Source organism: Haemorhous mexicanus, chromosome 2 (assembly GCF_027477595.1).
Source record: "Haemorhous mexicanus isolate bHaeMex1 chromosome 2, bHaeMex1.pri, whole genome shotgun sequence".
Lineage (NCBI taxonomy): Eukaryota > Metazoa > Chordata > Aves > Passeriformes > Fringillidae > Haemorhous > Haemorhous mexicanus.
The window spans coordinates 51,089,441-51,104,027 of NC_082342.1; the positions used below are offsets into that span (position 1 = coordinate 51,089,441).

General features: G+C 46.9%; 2 protein-coding genes, 1 long non-coding RNA gene and 2 other non-coding genes across 5 annotated transcripts; 4 read left to right on the forward strand and 1 right to left on the reverse strand.

The window, feature by feature from the left end:
• Positions 1-311: 311 nt before the first annotated feature.
• LOC132323504 (uncharacterized) lies at positions 312-2,992 on the reverse strand. The gene is made up of 2 exons (XR_009485356.1): positions 2,702-2,992; positions 312-2,393 (listed from the first exon to the last, which is right to left on the reverse strand). It is a non-coding gene; the product is annotated as an uncharacterized LOC132323504 (long non-coding RNA).
• Positions 2,993-3,130: 138 nt separating this feature from the next.
• RPL21 (ribosomal protein L21) lies at positions 3,131-8,032 on the forward strand. Its single transcript, XM_059838791.1, has 6 exons — positions 3,131-3,272; positions 4,666-4,744; positions 5,306-5,367; positions 6,361-6,473; positions 7,140-7,290; positions 7,902-8,032. Exons 2-6 carry the CDS (start codon positions 4,678-4,680, stop codon positions 7,989-7,991), a joined length of 483 nt encoding a protein of 160 aa, XP_059694774.1. The 5' UTR covers positions 3,131-3,272; positions 4,666-4,677; the 3' UTR covers positions 7,992-8,032.
• Positions 6,072-6,152, forward strand: LOC132324325 (small nucleolar RNA SNORD102). The gene has a single exon (XR_009485576.1). It is a non-coding gene; the product is annotated as a small nucleolar RNA SNORD102 (small nucleolar RNA).
• On the forward strand, positions 6,533-6,665 carry LOC132324338 (small nucleolar RNA SNORA27). Its single transcript, XR_009485588.1, has one exon. It is a non-coding gene; the product is annotated as a small nucleolar RNA SNORA27 (small nucleolar RNA).
• Positions 8,033-12,593: 4,561 nt separating the features above from the next.
• On the forward strand, positions 12,594-14,190 carry RASL11A (RAS like family 11 member A). Its single transcript, XM_059838792.1, has 4 exons — positions 12,594-12,782; positions 12,874-12,930; positions 13,009-13,088; positions 13,288-14,190. Exons 1-4 carry the CDS (start codon positions 12,662-12,664, stop codon positions 13,738-13,740), a joined length of 711 nt encoding a protein of 236 aa, XP_059694775.1. The 5' UTR covers positions 12,594-12,661; the 3' UTR covers positions 13,741-14,190.
• The last annotated feature ends 397 nt before the right edge of the window (positions 14,191-14,587 follow it).

Below are 14,587 nucleotides of genomic sequence, written 5' to 3' on the forward strand. Positions count from 1 at the left end.
AATTATTTCTGTTTAAATTTTACTCCAGTCCTAATCAGCTATCTTTTTTTCTTTTCATGTAATGAATGCATTTTGTGAGACACAGGAAACCTACACCCTAGTGAAGGGGAATATTTTTCATTTTTCACCTCAAAGCCCTTTACAAACTCTCATTAATTTAAATTCCTTCCACACACCTGCTGAATAACCCAACACAATCGGAATGTCACACTCAGGATCTCTGTGTGTATCACTTGGTCCGCTAAGCATAGGAGCAAGCCAGATCCCACTGTGCATTAAAATTTCAGAGAAGGATTCCTGGCAACCCCATGTGCAGAATCATCACAGCACATTTATTCTTTACAGAGAGCCATCATCCACACAGATGCTGCAGAGAAATGTCAGAAGAAAATAGGGCTCTCCCAGAGAAGACACTAGGATCCTGACTGTGGGAACTTGGGAACTGAAAATGGTCGGGGCTCGGCATGGTACTTTCCACTCTGAAAAAAACAAAGTGATGTTTATCTACTCTTCACTCCTCTGATTTCTAATGAGCCCTCCCTTTCAACCTCCCTTCCCCAGCAACTTTTGAATTGGCTCCCACTGAAGCTGTTTTCCCTGTCTTGCTCTACCTCCACACCAGGCAAAGTGGGAGGGAAACAGTTTACCATGGTGTAGAAAGATTTTCTGAGTACGTCAATGGGTGGAGCACCAGTCTGGGACCTCCATGGTGTTTTGGATCTTTGTGTTAAGCTTTGGATTGCTACTTGTGTTCTCCCATTTTGAGTACCTGGTGTTTCTGGAGCAGAACCAGGTGTGGTGCTTGCCTACAGCCTAGGAGAAATTGGAGTCTGCATCCTACAACTTGCGGTTTGATCAGGGAAAAGCAGTTTAGGCTGGGTTTTTGAGAGGGCAGGGCAGGAAGGGGAGCACATGCAGTCTGGAATGCAGAGCTGCAGGTCTCCCCCACATCTGCCTGGCTGCTAGCTCCAGCTTCCAGACCAGGACTCACCCACCCCACAAATTGTGCATCTTTATCTGCTGCAGACAGCCATTATTAAGAAATAGTTTTGTGAGCAACATGCAAAGGCTTTCAGTCTTTAACTGCTCATCAAGTCTCAGTTTTGGGAAACCATGTATCAAATGTTGGTAGATAGGATGGATTTCTGGATCAGACTCAGCATGCCTAGGGAATGATTCAATGGAGACAGACTGTGAAACATGATTATTTCTTTGAAATGTGGAGCTAAAGAAGGATCCTGGGAATGTGCTAATCAAGGTAAATTTTTGAATATAAAACATTACAGAAATTTGAATCAACCTGTCATGTGATTTATTCAGGAAAAAATATGTAGCAAATTCTGAATGTGTTACTTGGCCACAAACAGAGCAGAGTTCAACTAAGTTCCCAGTTACCGCTCCCTTATGAATGACACTTTCCATACGTGTTTCCGTATGTGTTCTGTTTGTGGACATGGGTTTTAATACCTGGTGTTTCTTCCCTGTTCCTTCCAGGTGGATGTGAAGATACGTCCTCCATGTAAATCACTGGTAAGATTAAGGCTTTTAGCTCAGTCACTGCAAATGCCTAGCTTCCTTTACCCAATAATGCCTTTTAGGATTTGGCTTCCTGTCTCGTCTTTGCTTGATATCCTCTCTGAAATCTGTTGCCAGTGAACTGTCTCACAGAAGACCTGTTCAGGCTTGTAATGACCCTCATGCTTGGAAAAGTTTCACAGTGCCTAGGCTGAATGCATATTAAATTAAATAGATTTTTCTCTGCAAAGATATCAGGTGCTGTAAGTTCTAGAATTTTTCATGGTGAAGGGATGTAGACACATTTTTCTAAATATAACAATTTACTCCAAAAGGTTTCATGTGGAGACAGGGCCTGTCTGTCAGAACACGTCCTGCCAGGCAGCTCTGCAAGCAGAACATGATAGTTAATTTAATCCTGTACAACCATTCTTGCGATCCATAAATATTAAACTTGCTTTAAAGTGATGATTGAAAGGGCTTGAGTTTTACAAGACAACATTACTAGAACCATGAAGTTAGTCAGAGGATCAAGAAAGATTTTATTGCCCCCTTTAAGTAACCATTCCTCCCCTAAATTAACTAAGTGCTTTGCTCATTCAAAACAAAAATTTCTACAGTAGGGCAACTGCTCAACAAAGACAGGTTTTGAACCGTCCCCGCATGTTTAGCTTGGGGGAAGGAGGCCCTCTCTTGACTCACTGCAATCAGCTCCCCAAGGTGATTGCTGTCTGCTCCGATACCGGGGATGCACAAACACAGCGAGTCACTCTGCCGGCTCGGGAACCTGCTCACCACTCCCTTCCTTCTCCATGCAACCTGTGGCACTCTAAGGGCTCTTCGTGGAGAATCCGGGCTTTATTTATCCGGTGGAATCTCTGCCACACAAATTGGACATTATGGCATCATAACACGAAAAACTTCACTGCAATACTAAGAAAACCCAAACCTGAGCAGCCTCTTCGCCTCTGGTTGTTGGCATGCTTCTCCCACCCCGCTTCCCTGCCCCGGAATGCGGGATCTGCGGTCGGGCAGCCGTGACCGACACACAGCAGGGCCGCCAGGCTCACACTGCCGCGAATTTAAATGTTGGCGTACTACTTTCATGTCGTAAAGCACCCTGCCGGCTGCTTATGTTTTACATTTCCAAACTTGTTTCCTTAAGGATGGCGGGCCAGCTGCTCACCGCAGGACTCGCTCCTCGGCTTCCCGGACTGACACCCTTCCCTGTTCCCGACATTCCCGCTGCCAAACCTCCCCCACGCCCCTCTCAGAGTCACAGGGTGCGTCAGGCTGGAAGGGATCGCTGTGGGGCATCTGGTCCAGACTCCCTGCTCCAGCAGGGCCGTGCCACAGCACATGGCGCAGGATTGCGTCCAGACCCTTCTTGAATAGCTCCAGCGAGGGAGTCTCCACAACCTCTCTGGGCGTTCATGTTCCAGTGCGCGGTCGCTGCACAGGAAACAAGCTCTTGCTCGCGTTCATCTGGAACTTCCTGTGCATCGCTTTCTGCCCGTTGCCATGAAAACACATGCACAGCCCTGAAACCCCCGGCGTTCGTCCCTGCTTTAGCCGCAGAGTCAGCCTTGTACCGCGGCTGTTTTTCGGGATCAGCATGCCGGAGGTCCCTACCCCTCGGCCCGTTCCCTTCCCGTCAGGCGCGGCGCGGGCAGCCCCGCCAAGGCCCCGCTGTTAAGGGCTGGCGCGGCACCGCCCCCTTCCTTTGGAGCCGGGGCGCCATTTTGCGCGCACGCACGGTGAGCGCCCGCGCCCCTCCGCCGCTCCGGGGGACGCGCTGGGGACGCGGGGTGGTGGGGACACGGAGCGGGGACGCGGTCGGAGGGGTCCTGCTGCCGGCAGGGGCGGGCGGGGAGCCACTGGCCCTGATGGGAGCACCACGGCCTTCCTAGGGCGGGGAGTGGGGGAGCGAGGAGGCCGCGGGTTGCGGGTGGCCGTGCCGGGCGGATTGCGGGGGAGCGGGCGGGCGGGAGGGGGTCGCTGAGGGTGCTGAGGGAGGAAGGGGCCGCCGAGGCTCGCGGCGGGTGCAGGTGCGGAGCAGCAGCGCTGCAGCACGTGGCGGCGGGCACGGCCACCCCGGCGGGGTGTCGGGGCCGGGAAGGCCGCACAGGGGCGGCTCCTCGGAGCCGACAGCCCCGGATGGCCGCGTAGGCCTGCGGAGCGTGTGAGCCTTGTGTCCGACGTAATAGTGGCCTATAAATGTTGTGGTGGAGATCCTGCCTTATGGATGTCTTGTAAGGAGGGGCTTAGGGACCGAGGCAGGGATGTCATCGAGGGTGTCATCTCACAGCGAGAGGATGTATCTTGGTGGCTGGGAAGGGCATGTGGAAGGAGCATGAAATAACCAGCTGAAGTCAGAAGGAGACGCTCACACTGAATATAAGGGGAATAATGTTAATGGCAACAGCCAGGCCTCCAAATATGCTCCCTAGGAAGGCTGTGCAGTAAGGTCTTGAGGGAAAGTACTACAAGGAGCAGCTGAGGTCTCTGGGGAGACCTCATCTCTACAGCTTCTGCATGAGTAGAAGTGGGGGGGGCAGGCACTGGTCTTTGTGATGACCAGAGATGGGACCGGAGGAAATGGCATAAAGATGTGTCAGGGGAAGTTTTAATTTGTGTATCAGGGTTTGGTTCTTCACCCCAAGGGTGGTTGGGCACTGGAATGGGCTCCTTGGGGAAGCTGGTCACAGTACCAGCTCTAGAGAGTTCAATAATCCTCTGAACAATGCTCTCAGGTACACGCTATGACTCTCCAGGTGTTCTCCACAGAGCCAAGAGTTGCTCTTGGTGGTCCTTCTGGGTCCCTTCTAATGCTGAATATTCTTTGATCCTTGAAGAGTTTCAAGACCTGAGTGGAAAAAGCTCTTGAGTAGCTTGGTTTGATCTCATAGTAGACCTTGCTGTAAGCAGGAGTTAAACTGAGTACCTTGCTGGCATCCATTCTAACCTGAGTTAAGCTGTGGTTCTATAAGCTCTGATTTCTTTGGCTGCCTAAGTGAATCCCATTGCTTGAATTGAAGTGTCATCCTGAATAGACTTAAAGACTCCATTAATCTGAAATACCTGAAAATTCCATCAACTTTGTGGTGAGTGAACTAGTAGTTCTGAATACTTTGCCTTTATTTTTTACAGTAATCAGCCAAAATGACGAACACAAAGGGAAAGAGGAGGGGGACGCGTTACATGTTCTCAAGGCCCTTCCGCAAGCATGGTGAGTGTCCCTTGCAGTACTGGCACTGCATCCACTTACTGACCTGATGGACAGCTGCAGTCCGTGGGGATGGGCTGTGAAACAAAGGCTTGTGCCAAGGGATTTCTGACAACTTGGGCTAAAAACTGTAGAACTATACCCGGAGCTCTGAGCTCTTAGTGTAAATGCATTGGTATTCTGGTTGTTTGACAGTAGCCACAGTGCTAATTCTGTCAGTGCTTGAAAATTAATTTGAACGTGAGGAAAGTATTTCAGCAGTTACTTAAAAAGTAGAGGGTTTTTTCCTCTGATCAATAAGCAATTGAGTTTATATTGATACACTTAATAGTTTAACATCTCTTCAGCTTTGGCATTTAGGACACAAATCTAATTTTTCTTTAGCTGGGCATTTAAAAATTTGAAGTGTGTGAAGTGTGTAATTACTGCTTTAAAAAAGCGTGGTTTGTTTTTTGAGGTATTTAGGAAAACTGTATCAAATGCATGATATGTGTCCCTCATTCTTTTTTATGTGTGTGTGAAATTCCGGGCTTCCTAAGTATCCAAATTTGTATCTCTTAACAGGAGTGGTCCCTCTGGCTACCTATATGCGGATCTACAAGAAGGGTGACATAGTTGATATCAAGGTACTTTCTGCAGTCCTGTGTGACTAAAAGCTGAAGCAGTGTGGCCCTGAGCAGTCTCCAGCTCCTTGGGGTGGACTCTCTTGTCGCTTGGGTCACGTGTGTCAACACAAGTGCCTGCTGCTCACTTAGGGAACAGTATTGGAGTGCTCAACTAGTAGCACTTCAGTGTCATATGCTGGTGTATGTGGGGTTTTATAAATACATATAATTTGGGTGTGCTTTGTTATGGTGTGTTCAGCTGGAAAAGGGGGAGTGGAGTATGCTATAGCCAATATTTGAGTTGGCTGTTGGCACAGCTTTCCTAGGAGCCGCAGCTGTCGCTTAGTAGATACTCTGTTATGAGCCATGATTTGTGGTGAGGCAGTTTGTAGTTAAGTGATTGCAAAGTTATACTAAAACTAGAAATCAAGAAATAAATGTGAGGATGCATCATAAATATATTAATAAAGGGGGGAAGAGTGAAGGAGCATTTCCCATCACTTGGTATATTTTAGAACTTTTTTAAAGTCAAATGTACTTTCGCAGCTGAGTTGCAGTGAATGTGAAAGCCTTTCATCAAGGATTCCTACTTGTTTGAATCCTTTGGTTTCATTTGGAATGCCATGTTCTTGTAGCAGTCACACAGTAGCTGGTGTTTAATTTGCTGGTTTGTTCTTTGACTTGGAGAACGTATTGTTCAGAATTGACACTTCCTCATGCACTGGAGCTTGATGATGAATGTCTCTTGTGATTGCTTGCTTGTCTTGTAAGCAAAGTGATCTCTCGTTTCACCGACACTGAAAGCTACCAGAACTGACATAGCAAAATTTGGTAGTCTTCAGATGCAAAGTGCATGGTGATAAATTCCAACTTTAGGATAAAATGGGAATATTTTATAGTAAATCTCAAATAATTTGAAATGTATACTCTAAATTGCTTATTCGAGAAAAATCCTTGATGCTACTTTTTTCCTGTTCCCCCCTTTTTTTTCCTTTTCTTTTTGCTTCTTAACAGGGCATGGGTACTGTTCAAAAAGGCATGCCCCACAAGTGTTACCATGGCAAGACTGGAAGGGTGTATAATGTTACTCAGCACGCTGTGGGCATTATTGTTAACAAGCAGGTTAAGTAAGTAATGAAATTCTACTTATTGAAACTTGGTATTTGAGAAAGTTGAACTATAATTGCACCCTCCTTTCACTTTACCAATTAGACAGTTCTTGTCTTGATTGGTCATTCAAGGTGGGTAAAGTGTATTTCCTTTTTATAACCCAAGCAAGTGATGCTCATTTGACTTGGATCCTGTCAGAGGAAACATTTTTTGTTTCTCTTACCAGCACCTAAAGTCACATTACCTAGCAGGGCTTCTCAGCCAGTGTGCTGGTATTGAAGCCCTTTTTAAATACTAGGATGTAGGTATATCCAGCTGAATTTCATACAGTTTAGTCAAAAAAAGACAAATGTTGGGTTTTTTTTGGTTCCAGGGGCTTGACTGCTGTGCATTGGTAATAAAATTACTTGTTTATGTGCTAAGAGGCTAAAAATATGTATTCTCTGCAATTTTAATTTGAAATTGTCAGCACACTGTTATATATTACATTGTTATATAATAAAAAGCTTTTAGTTGTATGTAAGTTATATCTGATGTGCATCTGCAGCTGTGTTTTGAGATACTGCCCTTTAAAGAAAAATGACCTGTAATAGAGCTTATGGAGTTAGTTCTGTAAGGTCTGTAAATCTTGATTTAATGTGACCTTTTTCAAGTGAAGATTAAAAACTGCCTGCCTTTCTTAGGGGCAAGATTCTGGCCAAGAGAATTAATGTGCGTATAGAGCATATTAAACATTCCAAGAGCAGAGACAGCTTTTTGCAGCGTGTGAAGGAAAATGAAAGGAAGAAAAAGGAAGCAAAAGAAAAAGGCATTTGGGTTCAACTGAAACGTCAGGTAATGTTTCTGTCGAGGTCCCAATCCTTGAGTAGGAGATGACTGAATTGTTAGAGTAGTGGCCTCATGCAGTGCGTGGGTATTTGGGCTGTCTGGGATGCTTGGTGCCTGAGCAGAACTGCTCTGTGCTGGATGAAAATTGTAGCTGTAGCCTTGAACAAAGGCTTGGGTGCTTCCTGTGCTGTTGCTTGTCCGCAGCAGCAGCTCTGGATGGTTTTAAGGTCAGTAGAGTCTTTGGTTTAGTTGAATTTTTAGTTGCAACAGGTTCTATTGTAACCCTTGAAGGAAAGAATTAATAACAGATTTCAGAGAAGAGGTAATGGCTATTGCTTTTGGAGCTGCAGGATACATCGCTGCATGTTCATTGGGTTGGTGAGCTGCAGAGAGTAAAGCACAGGTTTTTTAATTGAGTAGCAAGAGCCAGGCACATTTTCTGGCAGATAATTTTCTTGCTGCTACTCTTTGAATCAAATTTTTGAGACTAGGAATGGTAAAATTGCTGTAATGATTACATAATAAGGCGCTAAATGGTTGACAAATTGTTATTTTTTGAAAAGATGCTTTTGAGCTGTAATGTCATGAGTTTTCCTTTTTTATTTTTCTGTTTACAGCCTGCTCCACCAAGAGAAGCACACTTTGTGAGAACTAATGGCAAGGATCCAGAGCTGCTGGAGCCAATTCCTTATGAATTCATGGCATAATGTATGTTTAAAAAATAAACTAAAAATATGGTTTTGGACAAGTGTATGTGATTGTGGCTGATTCATTTAGTTGGGTTTGGGGCTTTTTTGTTTGAACAGATGCTTTAGAAACCTTCTTTTATTGAAGTTTATCTATTTAGCTTGCAGTGACCATGATGCTTAGTCATTTAAATCATCTGCAGCTTTTGCTTACAAGTTCCGTCATTCGTATAGATGATAAATGCTAGGAACACTGAAATTTGCTAGTGCTTAGTAATGATCGTGAGCTGTTAATGAGAGGACATGGAATATTTCACCAGCAGACTAAGAACTTGTATCAAGAACTACCCAGTGCCTCTTTAAGGCTTGATTTTTTTTTTTTGGAGGAAAAGAGGTAAGGTGTTTCAGATTTCATTGATACAAGGTTTTGACTAAGGGGCCTCATGAATACTGAGGAATTGTTGAAATTTTTGCAATTTTTGAAATGTCTGTAGGCAAATTTTGGTCGTCCACCAGTGTAGCCTGCAAAATAATGTTTACAGCATCCCCATGCCACTAAGCCTTCTTACAAAATAGTAGTAGTTTAGAAACAAGGGTTTAATTCCAAAACTGCCAGCCTTTGTATTTTGATTTTTAACATTTTAATTGGCTGGTATAGCTACTAAACACTTGCATTTTATACGTTTATTGCATGCCTGTTGAATTCCTCTTATCCCAGATTTACTCATGTCTCACAAAAGCCCAGTGCCACCTGTGCATTTCTTAAACGGAAGGTCTTCAGCTGACTGTTTACTGAGCTTTGCTTGAAATAGTGTGCAGCCTGCTAGAGACTGCTGAAGGGAATCTGCTTGGTTGGCCTTGAAAACGCACAGTCTCAGGTTTGTTTTGTAGTTACATGTAAATAATAGTTTACCTTGAAGTGTCATGTCAGGCATTGCTCAGCTACCTTCAGTAAGTGATGTCAAACTAATGTGTACGTGTAGAGGGAGAGAAGTACTAGAGAAGCAAGTGACCTCAAGCTGTTTGTAGGTGTTCACTGTTGAGAGTTACTGAACAGTGGATTGCAGGGCAGCTTGTAGGTGTGGGAGTAAGGAACACAAATGATGAGGTTTGCTTTTACCTAACTCAATCGTGGGTGTTCCCATTCTCATGGAATGTAGGTTTCAGACCTTGAATTCAAAGTCTGGCTTGGGCTGGTATAGAAGGGTGTGGGGCTTTGGGTTGGGTGGGCTGGAGTTTCCAAGTTCCAGTGTGCAGATTGCTATGTTTGAAGTTCTCCAAGCTCCCTTCTCAGAAGATGCAGCGGCTATATAGGTGGAATGACTTTGGAAGTGACTTGGGGGAGCTTACCCCTCAGCAGGCTGCTCCATGACAGTAGAGCTGTATTCTGACACCAGAGGTGTTGGACATGGAGTGCCCCACTGTATCCTGAAGCCCTCATTGTTGCACCATATGCACTTGGCTATTATGGTCAAGGGGCTTTTCTTGGAGCAGCAAGATTTATGAGCTTTATCAACCTCTTTGGCTTGTCAGTTTCCACAGCCATTTAAAACTGGTATTTGCCTTACAAGATAAGCATCATTTTCCACTAGGCTTTGTAGGAATTAAGTGGGAGTGTATTGGATACAAACTGGTGATAGCATTTTAAATTTGCTTCTCATGCATGCATGTCTAAGCTATTTTGGTTCTGTGTTTTGTTAGTACTCATTTGTCAAAATCACGGCGGATTAGCTGTAGCAGCATGATGAAATGATTAACATCATAAGTGGGGCATTAGTTCTAAACTTTTAAACTTTAAACAAATCAGAATAGTAAGACTGGACAGCATTACAGTGGTCTTGTTCAAGAGCTGTGCTCCCAGACACACTGCATTGCAACACTTTTCAGTTTATTTAGAAAAAGTGTTTTAAGGTCACTATGCCAATGGTAGTTGGTTGTAAAGGCATATTTGGAAGCCCTGTGTGGGCTGGGAAGATAGGTTGGGAAGGCTTTCTTGGTCAGGATTCCCAGAAATGACTGAAAATGAATCTGGTTTTGTACAGAAAGAAAATAACCTTTTTTGTTTATTTGTTTGTTTTTAATGTTTGGAAACAGGACAAATAAACTAAGGTGTAGTCTGTTGCACTCAGTGAAGTGGGGGTTTTCCACACTCATCTGAAGTTTCACAGCCCAGACACTTAACAGATTTTGGTACCTGATCTCGGCTGCTGAAGTTTGCTTCCTGTATGTTTGGCTGCCCTGTTTTTGCACAATCCTGACGAAAGAGGGAGATCTGTGAATTGGGAAAAGCTGCCTGTTGGGACATCTCCAGTCCTGAGCTGAAACATGAAGCATGTTCCTTACAGGGTTTGGAGTCACCAGTTTTGACTTGCCCTGGGAGGGTTTTACACACTAAACCCATAAGCTGTAACCAGTTCTCTGCAGTCCTATTTTCAGGCTCCTTTACAGCCACAAACCTTTACCGCTGATTCCTTGCCAAAAGCCCTGGTAAAATCTCCTGTTGTCTCCTAGAGAAGCAGCAAGGAAGCTGCCTTCTGAGCTGTCAGCTTCATCTTTGTTAGCCTTTGTTGGCAACAGCAGGATTTGAGGTTTCTGGAGCACTGTGTAGGCAGTGTCAGGCAGGGAGGGTCAGTGAAAAGGCAGGACTGGGAATGGGAAGGAGGAACCATTGTCAGTACAGAGGCTGCGCTGGGTAGGACCATTGCTCCCACCAGCAGCACCCATACAGCTTAGGAACTCAGAAAAAAATTAAAAAAAGAAGCTCCAGATGTTCTCAGGATGTCCTCCATGCCATTATCACAGGAGCAAGCCACCTACTCTCCTCCCAAAAGTACTGCTGTTGAACGTTGCCAGAGCTTGAAACAGGGAGTTGTGTCAGGCAGCAGTATGGCATATCTGACACTGAGCAGTGTTGCTGAGGGAAAAGGGATCATGATGGGCCATAGGGATAGTGGGGTAGGCTATCCACAGAGGGTGGGTGAAAAAGTACAGCCTGGCACTTCCAAGTGGGACCTGCAGAGCAGGGAAAGGCCCTTTGGAATAGCCTGGAGGCCCACTCATCCCAGGGGTGCTTAGTCTGCAGCATGGGGACAGCTAATCTGGGCCCCCACTGCTTCAATTTACTGAGTTGCTCCTGTTGCACCTGGGTAGGCATTGATGGAGACATAGTCCATTAAACCCTGGACATTAATTCCTTCACAGGGTGTCCTGCCTGGGCTTGGGCAACATTATCTCTCTGCTTGAGCACCCCCTCTTCCCCTCTGGAGGTGCTCCCAGCAGCAGGCAAGGCAGCTCCTCAAGGTTTGTGGACAGTTATTTAATACTGCTTTCACAGCTCAGCGCCTGGGAATCTTCTGCCTGGAACAGACTTGTTTCAGTAGCATTCTTTCAGAGGCCCACTGAATGTACTCTGATAGCTGTTTTGTAAAGAAGTGTATAAAAATAGCTGCTGCTGGCTCTGTGAGTGAGGGCAAAGACAAGCGATCCCCTGACAACAGGAGCAGGTGACAATAGCGGGAACCTATGGAAACTAAAAGCTTTTAGTAATACAAGAGAAATCTTCTTTCCCAAAAGAAAAAGGTTTCTGGCATGATGGGGAGTAAAGTAGAAACTTTAAGGGCAATAGCTTTTGGAAGTGAAAAGAAACCCATAAGGGTTCTTAGGCGCTAAAGTAGCAGAAATAATCAACAGTGCTTCTTCCACCATGCTTTGCTGCAGGTACTATTTTAACTGATGTTAATTAGGATTGTCTTAACTCAGCTGCCTGTGTGTGAGCATCCAGGATCAGTTGGGCTGTCTAAACATCTGCATCCAGGGCCCAGCAGCAGCTCTCAGGGTGGCTCCATCCCTCTGTGCCGTGAGATCAGTCCATTCCAGTATCATCCACTGTCCTCTCCCGTGCTGTATCCTGCTGGCATGTGCTATCTCCCTGATAAAAATGAAAGCAGCCTCTGAATGGATTATTTATCTTTTAAGTACTTACACAGTTGCAGGGCAGCACAGACCAGAAGCAGGAGCCTGGGCATTGGTTTGTGGAGACTGAAACATCCACACAGCTGCTTGCAGGTCTGAGGCTCATTTAAGGGCAGCCCGTGGGGCAGCACCATTCTTCTCCAAAACTTTTCTACTTCAGAAACCCAAGGGCCCAATCAAGACCTCTTAGGTTTCAGGGCTGGCTATTGTTGGATCCACAAGCTGGGTTTTCAACACTGGCTATAGAGGGATATGTTCGGGTGTGTAGGAAACAAAATAGTCTGAGGTAAAATAATAATTTCCTTTCTTTCAAGACAGGAGTCCCTCACTGCAGGGAGGGTAGTGCATTTGCCCGTCTTCCTCGGGCGGGGGGTGGGATGTCCAGCAGGGTGCTTGCCCCTGTCGTGGGACGCAGGTTGCATGGTCTGCCCAGGCTGTCCGCCAGACCCCTGGTCCGTGCCCGCCGGGGCCACCCCACGCCCTGGGAGTGTGGAAGGTGGGAGCAAGAGCAAGGGGTACGACCCGGGTGGGTAAGTCGGGCGAGAGGGCGGTACGGCCGCGGGGCGGTGCCGCGGGGGGCGGTGCAGCGGCAGCGGGGCGGCCCCAGGGCGGTGCCGCCGCCGGGGCCTTTAAAAGCCGGCGGGGCCGCCCTCTCCGGGCGCTGCCGGCCGAGCCGAGCGGAGCCGTGCGAGCCCTCTGGCCGCCGAGCCGCCTCTCCCATGCGCCTGCCGAGCATGTCCCAGCCATTCCTGCTGGCGCCCATCGCCGAGTGCCCCCCGGGGCCGCCCGGCGCCCAGGTCCGCCTGGCCGTGCTGGGTGCCCGCGGCGTCGGCAAGAGCGGTGAGTGTGGAGCTGCCCGTCCTCTTCCCCTGTCCGTTCTCTTCCCCCGTCAGTCCGTCCGTCCCGCCTAACGCGCCGCTCTGTGTTTCAGCCATGATCGTGCGGTTCCTGACCAAGCGCTTCATCGGCGACTACGAGCCCAACACAGGTGAGGTGAGGCGGGGCGCGGCGGGGCCGGGCGCGGCGGGGCCCCGCGTCCGGCGGCTCACGGCTCTCTGCTCCCCAGGCAACCTGTACTCCCGGCTGGTCCATCTGGACGGGGACCACGTTGCCGTACAGATCCAAGACACGCCGGGATGCATTCAGGTACGGAGATGTTTTGGATCAGTCGGTTCTCTTATGCTACCCCAAGGCTCAGCTTTTGAGCCCAAATTTCCTGCATGCCCAGACTTGGTCTCCTGAGACAGAGCTCAGGCTTCCCTTTGGAGCCGTTTGATGGTGCTGTGCTACGGTCCCTATACCTTCATGACCCAATGCCGAATCTGTGCTCTCTGTTGTACCGCAGGTGCAGGAGGACTGCGTGCAGGTGCTGGACTCCCTGTCCCGGTGTGTGAAGTGGGCAGAGGGCTTCCTGCTGGTCTACTCCATCACAGACTACAGCAGCTACCAGTCCGTCCAGCCTCTCTACGAGCACATTCGCAAGGTGCACCCCGAAGCCAGGACTCCCATCATTATTGTGGGGAACAAAGCAGACCTCCTCCACGCCAGGCAAGTTCAGGCAAAAGAGGGACTACAGCTGGCAGATGAACTGGGCAGCCTGTTCTTGGAAATCTCCACCAGTGAGGACTCCCAAGGTGTCTGTGATGTCTTCCAGTACCTTTGCAAGGAGGTCAGCAAACTACAGCATGCTGGCAGCACAGACAGGAGGCGGTCATCCATCATCCCTCGGCCCAAATCTCCCAACATGCAAGATCTAAAGAGACGTTTCAAACAGGCTTTATCTTCCAAAGTCAAATAAACCTCCCAATGGCATCCTCTGGGACTCAATAGAATTTATTTTTGTAAACTAGTTAATAAAAATCTTTATTTTTGTACTAATGCCAGCAGTGTAGAAGTAAGTATGTCAAAGCTTGCCATTTCCTTGCTGTTCTCTCATTTGACTGGTTGGGTTATTTTTAAAGAAAAAAAAAAGGAAAAAAAAGCTGCATAGCAACTAAATAAAGGTTGTTGGAAAGGGGGCTTTTGCCAGGAGGCTTTGATTCCATTTTTTTTTTGGGGGGGGAGACTGGGGTTTTCTGTATTAAGCTACTGATATGATTTTCTCTGAGGCTTCAATTTCCTGTTTGTAAAATGGGAGTGTTAATGATGTGAATCATTACCTGCCTTTATACAATGCTTGGAAAGTCATTGGTGGAAAACTTTGTAGGAGAGGATAAAAAAAGCTCAATTAAACATGAAAATATAAAAATGTCTGTAAGAATTCTGGTTATAACAGAACTGCTTCCTCCCTCAAAGCTGCTGTTTTGCTTGCACCTGTAATAGCCTGAATGCTGATAGGCTGTTGGGAATGAGCTCCAATTTCTGATGTGCCTTAGAGATCTGTCCTACAGAATTAATCATTTGAGCCCCAAGCATTTAACAGGAGGGTTGAGTTTCTCCTACAGATTGCTGTGGAACAAAGTGCTGAGCAATCCACAGCTGAGGAGTGTGTGGGTTGGCTGTTGCTTGCTCTGGAGATGTATGATAGGAAGGACTGATGCGTAGGACTTTTTCCTTGTACAGAAAATAGCCACATTTGAAAGGAATCACACCTTTATCTTTCTCAGAGTAATTTTTAGCTATTGGAAACAGGTCAGACTTTACTC

Bases quoted from the DNA above. Each gene is read 5' to 3' on its own strand.
- RPL21 (XM_059838791.1), top strand. From the start codon at position 4,678: ATGACGAACACAAAGGGAAAGAGGAGGGGGACGCGTTACATGTTCTCA. The intron at 4,745-5,305 runs GTGAGTGTCCCT...ATCTCTTAACAG, and splicing joins AAGGCCCTTCCGCAAGCATG to GAGTGGTCCCTCTGGCTACC. The intron at 5,368-6,360 runs GTACTTTCTGCA...GCTTCTTAACAG, and splicing joins GTGACATAGTTGATATCAAG to GGCATGGGTACTGTTCAAAA.
- RASL11A (XM_059838792.1), top strand. From the start codon at position 12,662: ATGCGCCTGCCGAGCATGTCCCAGCCATTCCTGCTGGCGCCCATCGCC. The intron at 12,783-12,873 runs GTGAGTGTGGAG...TCTGTGTTTCAG, and splicing joins CCGCGGCGTCGGCAAGAGCG to CCATGATCGTGCGGTTCCTG. The intron at 13,089-13,287 runs GTACGGAGATGT...GTTGTACCGCAG, and splicing joins ACACGCCGGGATGCATTCAG to GTGCAGGAGGACTGCGTGCA.